Source organism: Bactrocera dorsalis, chromosome 1 (assembly GCF_023373825.1).
Source record: "Bactrocera dorsalis isolate Fly_Bdor chromosome 1, ASM2337382v1, whole genome shotgun sequence".
NCBI classification, from domain to species: Eukaryota; Metazoa; Arthropoda; class Insecta; order Diptera; family Tephritidae; genus Bactrocera; species Bactrocera dorsalis.
Genome location: NC_064303.1, coordinates 97096135 through 97108392, shown reverse-complemented (window position 1 = coordinate 97108392; position 12258 = coordinate 97096135). Strand labels below are relative to the sequence as shown.

General features: G+C 32.4%; 2 protein-coding genes and 1 long non-coding RNA gene across 5 annotated transcripts in view; 2 read left to right on the top strand and 1 right to left on the bottom strand.

Moving 5' to 3' along the window:
- The window catches only part of LOC105228764 (bone morphogenetic protein receptor type-1B), a 234288-nt gene extending 229749 nt beyond the window's left edge, over nucleotides 1–4539 (top strand). For all 3 annotated transcript variants that reach the window (XM_049457654.1, XM_049457690.1, XM_011208716.4), the window contains 2 exons: nucleotides 245–432; nucleotides 516–4539. In XM_049457654.1, the coding sequence (XP_049313611.1) occupies nucleotides 245–432; nucleotides 516–1787 (1460 nt within the window). In that variant the 3' untranslated portion in view covers nucleotides 1788–4539. The remainder of the gene's footprint in view (nucleotides 1–244; nucleotides 433–515) is intronic.
- Nucleotides 4540–8910: 4371 nt separating this feature from the next.
- LOC125779028 (uncharacterized) overlaps nucleotides 8911–12258 on the top strand; it is a 7129-nt gene continuing 3781 nt past the window's right edge. Inside the window, exon 1 of the long non-coding RNA XR_007423085.1 lies at nucleotides 8911–8996. This is a non-coding gene — a long non-coding RNA (uncharacterized LOC125779028). The remainder of the gene's footprint in view (nucleotides 8997–12258) is intronic.
- LOC105228766 (troponin C) overlaps nucleotides 8935–12258 on the bottom strand; it is a 31978-nt gene continuing 28654 nt past the window's right edge. The window contains exon 3 of the mRNA XM_049458907.1: nucleotides 8935–9356. Within this exon, the coding sequence (XP_049314864.1) occupies nucleotides 9328–9356 (29 nt within the window). The 3' untranslated portion in view covers nucleotides 8935–9327. The remainder of the gene's footprint in view (nucleotides 9357–12258) is intronic.

The window sequence follows — 12258 nt, the reverse complement described above, 5'->3', positions numbered from 1 at the left end:
TTCTTTATTTATAAAATATTTTAGAATCAATATTTTATATATTAAATCCAATTTATTTATATATTTTTTTAATTATTTTTTTTTTTTAATTTATTTATTTATATTTTTTTTTAATTATTTATTTATAAAATATTTTAGAAATAATATTTTATATATTTAAATCCAAAAATTTAATAAAATATTATATTTAAATTGCTTGATCACCTCACTAATTTACACCCACAATCACTCATTCTAATTGCAGCCCGCACACTGAGTTGTTATTGCGATGGCAGTTGTCCCGATAATGTTATAAATGGCACATGTGAGACCCGGCCCGGAGGTTCCTGCTTTAGCGCAGTCGAAGAAGTCTACGATGAAATCACTGGCACATACGAGGAGGAGCGAACATATGGTTGCATGCCGCCAGAAGAGAATGGCGGACTGTTAATGGTAAGTAGCATAACAACCATGAACTTTTTTGATTTCTGCGACACTTCAACTAAACTAATACTTCGCTCTTTATTTCTTTACAGTGCAAAGTTGCCGCTGTTCCCCACCTGCATGGCAAGAATATCGTCTGTTGTGATTCGGGCGATTTCTGCAATCGCAACATACACCCCGAATACACACCGAAGAGCACCACCACCCCGCCCGAATTGCCAGTAAGCTCACAATCCATACATTACCTGCTCATGCTGACCTCACTGATTGTCTGTCTGACGATATTTGTTGTCGTCCTGCTGATATTCTGTGTAATGTATCGACGTCGCGAGAAGCAAGGCAAACAACCGCGACTCATCAGCTCAATGTGTAACAGTCAAATATCACCGCTTTCGCAATTGGTCGGACAGAGTACGGGTTCGGGTTCAGGTCTGCCACTGCTGGTGCAACGCACCATCGCCAAGCAAATACAGATCGTACGCACTGTGGGTAAGGGACGTTATGGTGAAGTGTTTCTGGCTAAGTGGCGTGATGAACGTGTCGCCGTCAAGATCTTCTTCATGACCGAAGAGTCTTCGTGGTTCCGTGAAACTGAAATCTATCAAACAGTGCTTATCCGACACGAGAATATACTCGGCTTCATTGCGGCCGACATCAAGCACATGGGCAGTCATACACAAATGATGCTCATCACCGATTTCCATGAGAATGGCAGCCTTCATGACTATCTCTGCACATCGGTTATTACACCGCAAAAACTGCAATTGTTGGCCTATTCACTCGCCTCGGGTTTGGCACATTTGCACGACGAAATCGTCGGTACACCCGGCAAACCGGCTATAGCGCATCGCGACATCAAAAGCAATAATATACTCGTCAAGCGTAATGGTCAATGTGCCATTGCCGATTTCGGATTGGCCGTTAAATACACCTCGGAAATGGATGAAATACAAATCGCACAAAATTCACGCGTCAGTACGCCACGTTACATGGCTCCGGAAATGCTCAATCAGACATTGAATCAACAACAATTTGAGGAGTTCAAACGTGCCGATATGTACTCGGTCGGTTTGGTATTGTGGGAGATGTCCCGTCGTTGTTACACGCAAGTGCCCGGCTCGAATACGACTACGTGCGAAGATTATGCATTGCCCTATCACGATGTGGTGCCAGCCGATCCCACATTCGAGGACATGCACGATGTGGTCTGCATTAAGGGCTTCCGACCGCCAGTGCCGTTGCGTTGGCAGGATGATGATGTTTTGGCGACCATGTCGAAGATCATGCAAGAATGCTGGCATCCGAACCCGACGGTGCGTCTGACGGCGTTACGTGTAAAAAAGACACTAGGACGCCTGGAGTAGGCCTGACTTTATTTAGTTGGTCAATCAGTAGCGTTACGCCGCAGCAGCGTGTAAAATATGCGCAAAGCGGGCGATCGTAATAGCCATGCTACTAAAGTTGCGTGACAGTTTTACTTTTAAGTGATTGCTTTTTTAAGTTTTAGTTTTAAGCGTAATTTTAATTCTGCGTAAATATTTTTAATACTAATTTTGTTTAATCAAATTACTTTTAAGCTTTTAGATTTACTCTCAATATGTAATTGTTTGTATGAGAAACGCTTTGTAAATTTTCAATAGCATCGTAGTGTTTTCGTTGGCAATAATTTTAACTTAGCATAAGTTTTAGTTTACTTTTTCTTAAGTGAAAGTGTGTGAAGTGGAGAGTAGGCAGCTTTTCCGTACTGAAATAAGCTCTAAGAGCTGCATGAATAATATTTTTTGCAAACAAACTTGCGACTTTTCAAAAAAGTTTAGCTACTAACATACATATTTTTTTGTAATTCGGAGAGGTTTAATTTTTTTTCTAAAAGTGTTAATATTTGTTACAGTTTCATTTCTACACTCCATAAACGCTAAAAATTTGTCAAAAAAATATCTCATTGAAAGTAAATTTTGCAATCTCTCACTTCCAATATCAATTAAATTTGTTTGTGCCTCTAAACGCTTTGTTATGTTTACTTGACACTGAAAACTTATCGATAACGTCAAATCACTATTCGCATTTTTACTGCGTAGTTTATTAAAAGTTCATTAATTTTTTTTATAATTCTGATCTAAATATCTGTTTTTTTACACGCTGACAATTTAAAAGCCATATTTGCATTGTGTTTTTTTAAGAAACGATTTTTTATGTTTTATAAATATTGCTGTACGGAAAACAATTACTGTTAGACGATTGTGAAATGAAATTTGAACTACTTTAATTAATGTTGCCAAAATTTGTTACTTTCGTGTTTATTGTGTACTGAATTTTGTTTGTTTTTATTATTTTGTGCTTAAAACCTATAAAATTGCAAGTATGTAGCAGTATATGTATTAAAACGCTTAAATATTAAAAATTTGGCCTTAAAACGGTTGTTATTGCCTTAAAATAGCTTTGTTACAGCAAAAACTATATATTAATTATAAAAAAAAAAAAATAGTTTTTAGTAAAATTTGTAACTAACTGTCAGAGGAGTCTTTGGGTTAGTTCGTAAACGCAGTAACTTGGTTGCACTGCATATTTGCAGGGGCAACGCGTTCGTTAAAAAAACCTGCGGCAATACTGCTCTTCGTCAAAAGTTTTTTAATGCATGCAGTTTGCAGCACTTCGGCAAATTGTCGCAGCCATTGCAGTAATTTTTTTGAAACTGCGTAGAACCAAAGGCGAAATGGAAGAGTGAGTAAAATGATTTCTAATTCTACATATGTCTTTAATTATTAATATGATTATATAATAATAATAGGCCTTATTTACATTTAGATCCCACGAATTTTTTAAATCACTTTTTAGTAAAAGATTTCTTCTCTTTACTTGTTTAATCCTTTTTTATTGTAATTCAATAAAATATTCTCACTCTGAGTTTCCTGGTTATCAATAATTACGTTAATTCAAAATTCCACTTCTCTGGCGTTCGTAAATGCGAAAAAATTCTTCGCAGCACAATCACAACGGCAAGGCAGTAGAATCGCAATGATTGTGCAGTAGCAACCACAGCCGGCAAGAATGCAGCAGGGTTGCACAAAATTACTGCGTTTACGAACTAACCCTTTATAAGCGAAAAATGTGCCAGCAATTAGTAAACAATTTAAACAAAGTAGTAAATAAAATTAATCGCAAGTTTTGTGTTAAATATACACTATAACTACTTGAAACAATTGCCTTAAAGTTTTTGAGATTTAAAGAACGTCCGCAAGGTGTCACACTAACAGTGTAATAAAAATTAAATAAATAAAAAGTGAAATTTAAAGTGCGAAAATAATAAATCAAGTAATATAAAAATATAAATCCTAACAGCTTAAACATTTTGGAATAAAACGAAAAATAAGAATGCAGTTAATAAATCATAACATATTATTGTTCATTTAACAAAAAATGCACTGAAAAATTATAAAAAAAACTTTACTTAAACAAGCATCGAATATTGAAAAGAAAATAGAGAACAAATTTTAAAAAGAGCGAAATATTCAAAAAGTATCGAATATAAAAAATCCGAGCGAAAATTTATAAAAAGCGAAAATATGTGAAATATTCAAAATTCTAGCCGTATCTGCCTTATTTTGCATAACTATTTTTCATACGAAGCAAATTATAATAACGAAATAATAAATAAATATAAACGTGAAAGAAACTAAACTAGCCTTCCAGACACAATTTTCTGTCGAAAACTGATCTTTTTGTTAGATTTCCGAAACCTTTTTTTTTATTTATTCATATACGATAGTTGCAAAATTTTCATATTTTAATAAATTACACAACATTGTTAATGTAACAGAAATATTTGCATAGCAAAAAAAAACGCAAATGCAATGGCAAATCTTATTAAATGAAGAAGAAAACAACCTGGGGAGCTTTAGTCACCAAAAGTGATTTTACTTTTCGACATAGCCTTTGTCTAAATGGAATTATTTCCAACTGAAGTTTTCGTACACCAGAAAGAGTGGGCGCTCAAGCTCATTTGTCATGAATATTAACTATAAAATTGTTTTAAACTTCAATGCTACTTGCTTCATTTAATTTCTTTCAGTGCTGTAAATAGTTTTTTATTTAAAGTAATTAAAAAGAAGATAAAAATAATATTAAAAATACATATAAAATATATAGCTTGTAGTCAAAACTGTAAAATAAGTTTTCAAAAATTGTTCTAACTGATATTGTTTGTTGTTTTGTTGTACTAAAGACGCTTTGTAACACTTACAGTGCTTTACTGCTGCTGCAAAAATAAATATATACATTAACTACAATGAATTAAACTAATCCATAATCAACATAAATATTTTATTGTAAAAATTTGTAAATATGGGTTTTTTAGTTGTGTAGTACAAGAAAAATTCGAAAAAAAATTATTTTACAATGTAAAAAATAAAAAAAATGCAGCTAATAAATTATATAAAAATGAAATACAATAAAAAATAACAAAAAAAATTAAAAAAATAACCATATACACTTCTACGTTTAACCTAAAAATATAAGAAAATAGCGCATAAGTTGATGACATAAAATAGTGCCGTCATATTTATGACTAATTGTACATGTAAAAATAGAAAAGTCTTAATTTGTGTCTCTTAGCAGACGCTGCAGTAGTTCATAAGCCATATTTACGAATAATATACATAAACACATTATATTTAATGCTTAATTTATGTAAATCATTTACACAAATAGTTGCAATGCAGTAATAATTTACTTGACGTTTGCAAATTCATTAAAAAAACAACTAAAACAAATACAATTATACAATATATTATATATATAATATATATATAAATATGTTAAAATACAATACATTTAGTATTCTGTATTTATTTAAATTTAACAAACTAGCTGATAAGTTCAATTATTTCAAAAATAAAAATAACCACACAAAAAAATTACAAGAAAAAAATGTTGTTTTATTACTTTATTTAATTATTATTTTTTACAGCAATATTCTTATAATAGGTAAAAGTTGGGTTTTTTTAATTTAAGTTTTTATTTTATTAAAAAACATGCAAAAATGTCACAAAAATTCAAAATCTCTTGCCTTTTGCATCACAAATATTTTTCATCTCAAATTTTAAGCATGTTATTTGCTTTTGATCAAAGCGAAAATATTACAGCAATTAGCGCTGTAATATTACCTTTCATATGACACCTCAATCATTAAAATCGATGCGCATTTGTAGAAGTTATGGCATTTTTAAAATTACATGCAAAAAAATTTGTCGGCATTGATAACCTCCTCCCACTGTGAATCAGATTTTTGCGCGACATGCCGCAATGTCACAAAACACCAGGCGAGCAGCATCGGTAGCCGGCGGCTGCTAATTTGCCGGAAGCACCCGGTGGCGCAAAGTGTTGCATACCTTAAGGCGCTATGTGCAGGGTGCACTTCCGCGTTTAGTATTTTTGCATGCTAGCATGCATATGCGCATAACTCACGCAGTTTTGCACCGATTTTGTTGAAACAGGTGTCGTTGGAAAGCGAATAAATTGGCGGTTTTTTTTTGATGAATAATTATTTTTAATATTGTGCTGATATTTTTTAAATTTATGTTAACTGCCCACTTAATGTGTTGCGTGTTTGCTACTGGAATATTTTGATTTAGTGGCTTAAATATGATAGTTTAATACCTAAAAAGGGCTACTTATTTAAATTTTGTTTTTTGAACAATTTTACATCATAAAGCCATACAACAACTATGTGAGTTAATTACTAATCCAGGGAGCACTTCCGTGTTTAATATTTTTGCATGGCAGCACGTATATGCTCATAACTAACGCAATTTTGCAGCGATTTGGATGAAACGGGTGTCGTTGGAAAGCTGATGAATTGACGGTTTCATTTTGACCATTATTTTTTTATAATATTTGGTTGATATTTTTTAAATTTATGTTAACTGTACCTTTTAAGTGTTGTGTATTATCTGCTGGAATATTTTGATTTAGCGGCTTAAATATGGTACCTAAAAATGACTATTTACTCAAATATTGTTTTTTGAAAAATATTAAATTCTTGGTAGGGATCTATTGCTGTAAATTATTACCGCTGAGCTGTGTATGTCCTTAAAGATATTTTGCAGTTTAATTATAACAAAAGTTAGCAAAAACATGCATATGTATGTATTTTGTTTTCAGATATTAATTTGTTTCTTAAGATTTTTGGTTTTAATTAAAATTTTTGATACAAAAAATACTGATATAAAAATATTTTGTTGAGAAATATTAATTTTTTTCTTACTATTTTTGATTTTAAATTTTTGATACAAAAAAAAAATTGTATAAAAATATTTTGTTGAGAAATATTTTCTTCTTAATATTTTTGGTTTCAATTCAAATTTTTGATACAAAAAACATTTATATGAAAATATTTTGTTTTGAAATATTATTTTTTTTTAATATTTTTGTTTTCAATTAAAATTTTTGTTACAAAAAATATTGATATGAAAATATTTTGCTTAGAAATATTAGTTTTTCTTAACATTTTTAGTTTTAATAGAAATTTTTCATACAAAAAACATTTATATGAAAATATTCTCTTTTTAAAACATTATTTTTTAAATATTGTTTTTTTTTTAGTTAAAAGTTTTGATGCAAGAAACACTCTTATACAAATATTTTGTTAAGAAATATTTATTTTTTAATAGACTTACAATATTTTATTGAAAATTAGAATTTTTTTGCATAATAAGTCAATATAAAGAGAAAAATTAATATTTTAAATAAAAAAATATAGTTTGTACATACTAGTATATAGTATAGTATAGAACTACTTTCTCTACCAAATTTTGTGAAAGAAAAAAATTAAAAAAAAAAAAATTAAAAAAAAAATTTTTAATTAAAAAAAAAAATAAGAAAAAAAAAATAAAATAAAAAATAAACAGAAACTCAAAAACTTTGTTATTTGAATATTTCACATATATTTTGAGGTTATGTGAAAAAGTCTGTATGCAAAAGTATAGAACTCTTCATTCCCTGCAATATTCCCACATAATTTTTCCCTATAGGACTCGTAGCTTTGCCGGAAATCGAGATTAATCATTCTTTATTCTTAAAAATGCAAACACGCCCCTGACCTTCCTTTTGCCGAACACGGATGGTCCGTAAACAATTTTTCACTTACACCCCTATCACGCATTTCGACTTGGATTGAAATGTTCTGCGTTTGGCGACTTTGGTATCATGCGTTCCGTTCCCGTTCAGTTCAACTTCGAAATTTACAATTCTGCCTATCATGCATTTCGATCGTAGCTCCGTTTTGCTAAGTTGCAATTTTTTGGCGGAGAACTTTTTGTGTTTTTATTTTGCTGAGAAAATTTTATTATTTGCGTGATTTTTTTTTGAATTCCCTAAAAATGTAAGTAAAACTTGTATTTAAAAGTTGTAAAACACACGATATTTCCAGTTTTTGCGCTCTAATGATGTTTTTTGATATTCTTTCAGGTTATAAACAACAACACCAGAGCAATATGGAAAATTGGCAGATATGATGGATAGTAAGCCAGATATAGCCAACGGTTTCCACCAGCGTCCTAAGGAAGATAGGCAGACTTTTTGGAAAGAGGTAGCATCAAATTTAAATGCCGTCGTTTCTTCCGCAAACGTATCTAGGACATGCGTCCTTATTCAGACGAAAGTTTTTCTGAATCTAAATAAGTAAACAAATTGTAAGAAAAATGTCTACTTTCACGTGCAATTACTTACAGCCCGTCATTCATCTGGAAGGGATCGAAAATATCTCGTAATCTTCTCCTTTCAATTCTCACCCAAGCATTCTGAGATGCGCTGCTCTCCTCCTCAACCAGTAATATCGCCGCGGATAAAGATTCCATAGTTACGTTTAATAAAAATAATAACAATATAAACATTTTACTTTTATTTATTTTCTTTGAACAGCAGTAATTTGTGTATTTTTGCTTTATTATGTTCCAGTTTCACATATTTCAAAGCAAACAGCTGATTTCGAAAGAGTTATAGCTCTTCCTCTTCTTCTTTCAATCCAATCGTAACGCATGATACCTAATTTCGACTCCGGCGGAGCGTAGAGCGGGAACGTAATCGAAATGCATGATAGGGGTGTTAATGTTTATTATTTTTTCTTTCATTTCCAAAGAATTTCATCCAACTATGATTTGTTTTTTGTTTTTTCTTTTTACTTATTTTCAAAGCCTGATACACTAGTCTATAATAAATTTCAATTTCTATAAAATTTACCTATGAAGCAAAATATTTTTGTATACAAATTAAATAATTAATAATTTCTTTATAAATTATTTTTAGCTTTTAGTATCAATTAATATTAATTATAAACAAATATACTTACAAATGTGCGCATCAATAACTACAAATCCCATATTCTCCTCACCACACCACATTAAAATTAATTATACACACCCACCCAGCAGCCCGACCGCCCACCTACCGTTCGTGCATTGCACACAAGTGATGACTTTGGCCTTTCGAAATAAATCGCACACAAACACACAGACACAAGTTTTTGGATCATTTTTATTACATACATACATATGTACATATATGTAAGGCCTATAATAGTTTATATGTATTTATATATACTCGAAATAAATATGCATAAATTTATAATTAATCTCATTTTAATACACACATTTGTAAAATCAATGACTGTAACAACAAAAACAACAACAACAAGTCGAACATACAAAACGATCCATAACAATTTGCACGTGTGTTTCTATTGTTGGTATATTTATTGCAGTTTTCCGCTCCTTCATCTTCATCCTCGTTGCAACACTAAGCGTGTGTTAGTGTGTATGTGTGTGTATGTGCATAGGCGTGCTTTGTGTGTATATGTATGCAACATATAAGTATATAGGTAGGTACGCGTGTAGGTGTACATAAGCGGAATTAATCTCCAGTCATCATCTCCATGAATTCTGTAAACGAAAACAAACATTTCAATAATTTCGGCGCAAAATGAAAAACTCAATTGGCACAAGTGGCAGCTAATGTGCTTGTTGTTGTTGCTGTTGCATTGTTGAAGTATGTATAGCATGCAGTTTACAGTTAGTGCACTTGTGTGTTGGACCAGTGCTGGCAGTCAATAAATAATTCATTATCTTTTGGAAAATTTCTCAGGCAAATGGCTTTATTTATAACCAGCTATTAACGGTATACCATACTTACAGCCGATTTGATGGAATCATTTAATTTGGCAGCGTTGGGTAGTTCCAAATTTAGCTCGTTTTTTATGTGTTTTCTCTTGCGATATTTATATGTATGTTTTTATTTGGAATGCTTTGAAAATTCCGCCACACAATTTTGGCTAATTTTATGGCTGATGTTCAATTTATTTTTTGTATTTTTTCTTTTTATGCACTTAACGGTAGTTTTGAAATAGTATTTTTCAATTTTAGGAAACCTAACTTCTAAAGGCCAAAACAGGATTGTGATGGCCGTAGTGATATATATTAAAGAAGCTCACTTCTACAACACAGTACGTGGATTCTCTCGTAAAGCTAAAATCACTAAGAGTCCGGTTAAAGACGTGTAAGTTCCTTCATTTATCGGCTCGCAAGAAACGCAGTTTATAGCGAAGGCTCGACTGAAGGCTTACTATTAACGGGTAATTCAAGAATAGGTACTTTTTTAATTTTTTGGATAAATCACGCTGATTGCGGTATTTTGGCATTTCATCATGGAGGGACTAACGCCTGTACCATGTTTTCAAATCGTTCAACTTTATTACGAAAATTTACATTCTATAAAGAATGTATTTCGAGCGCTTTGCTCAACTATGGTCACGTAATCGGCAATTGATAGATCTCAACGGATGTTGAATCAGCTTACGAAGCAAGTACTATTCCTTCGATCACCGGCATCGGTGTTAGACTAAGAGGGTATGCTAGTCTAGAGGCCCGAATTTCGATCGTCTTTTGGCGCTTATAAAAAAAACACATTTGCATTTTTAACCAAGAATACAACCTTAAGCTTAAATGAAATTGCATGAAACCATTACGGCCTTCGGGAACCGTTTTAGTGATAAAATAGTTATATAAAAGTAGTCTTAGCTAGGGAAATAGTTAGAAAAGGGCACAAAGAATTACCTCAAAAACTCGATTTCTCGAACTAGTTGAACAATACAATATCTTCATAGCTCCAAGCTGGACAAAAAGATTGAAAAACGTTGCTTATGGGTTGATTCGTATTGCTTTTATAATTTTTATTCTAGCCGATTACTTAACTTGTTCCAAGATGGACATAGCAAACTTTTATGAATCTAGCGGATCCTACGGAGGATATTGTTTATATGTATTATTTCAACAGAGGTTATAACCATTTATTGTATAGTATATAGCTGTCAATTTGGAAAATCAGATGTTCATTGTCTTTATTATATTTGGATCGTAGTTCATTAGGGAATAACTCGCAATGTACTTCAATGATTTCGAAAATATCTTGAATAAAAAACTATTTAGAAGACCAGATCTATAGAAGAGAACATGAATTGATTTTCCACTGGTCACAGTCTGGTGGTAGCACACGCCTGCAGAATCGGGACTGACAGAATCCAGATGGACAGTAGGAAATGTCAAGAACAGGACAAGGCAATCAATTTTGTATAAGCAAATATGTAGACCTTTGCTAAGCGTTTGGCTGAAGCTTCTACACTTATTTGTGGATAAGCAGAGAACGGTTGGTTTACCACTGTCTACTGAGAGTTGACTCGATTTGATAAGAAAAACCTTTGCGTTTAGCGGAAAAGTTTGAACGAATCCATGCTGAAGCGTGTCTACTAACAGATCCCTCACATACATATTTGTGTTGTTAAGCCCAATTATCAAAGTTTCATGAGAATTGTCAAGTCTTTGACAAGCTAAAGTTTTTTCTTGGGAACATGCCTAATTACGCTCACTCCAAGAAACACTTACAGTTATCACTAGGTCCTGTTAGAAGCTCTATGTTGGATTAAAGGCCAATCGGATAACCTTGCAAAGGACACATACACTTAACTGGTTAAATTTTATTAAATATGGATGGAAAGGAGTCCAGGCGTCAAATTCCTATTACTACCAGATGAATGAATTTATTTTCAGATTATTTATTCAACCGATTTATTTAAGGCTCGATATTTATTCGACCAATTGCTTTCGAGAGACTTTTGCAAAGTTTTTTGATCCTGACAATCATTTGAAAACAAATCTTTCGAATTTCTGCTTTTCCACCTCTTTTTTCTCGAGGGAAATATACTAATCAAGCCAAACAGTAAAAATAAATGATCCCAACTTGCATTGTATGATAATGTTTGAGCCACTCTTTAGATAATTCCTACCGTCTGTTGGTTAGTAAAAGCCACCCATCTTAAAATATTTTCATAAAAAAATATGAATTTAATATCATGTAAGAACTCACCATACGAAATCAACAGTGTCGCCCGAAAACCGTTCAGTATCGATTTCCGCAAATAATACCATCCAAATCCACTTGAGGAGAGTTTTATCATCCAAAGCCGAGAGAATTTCCTTCAATGTGGACTGTGGTAATGTAACCGTTTACACCTTCACGATCGTACAAACAGGAAAAGCTTTCTTTCAATTCTTTTTGTATAGCCTCGGTATTCCTCCTCTTCGAGGAAATGTGTCCCGCAATATTACAGAAAACCATCGAAATTCACGTTGCCAGTATCTTCGGGATCATTTCTCATCGACGAGATCTTGCAATTCGCGTCTCATACGAACATTTGACCCATACTATTTCAGGATGGGTCTTGAGGCGGAGTGTTTCCAATGAAACCGGTCTTTTTGGGTTGTCGAACATTTGGAATGCTTTGCGCATGAT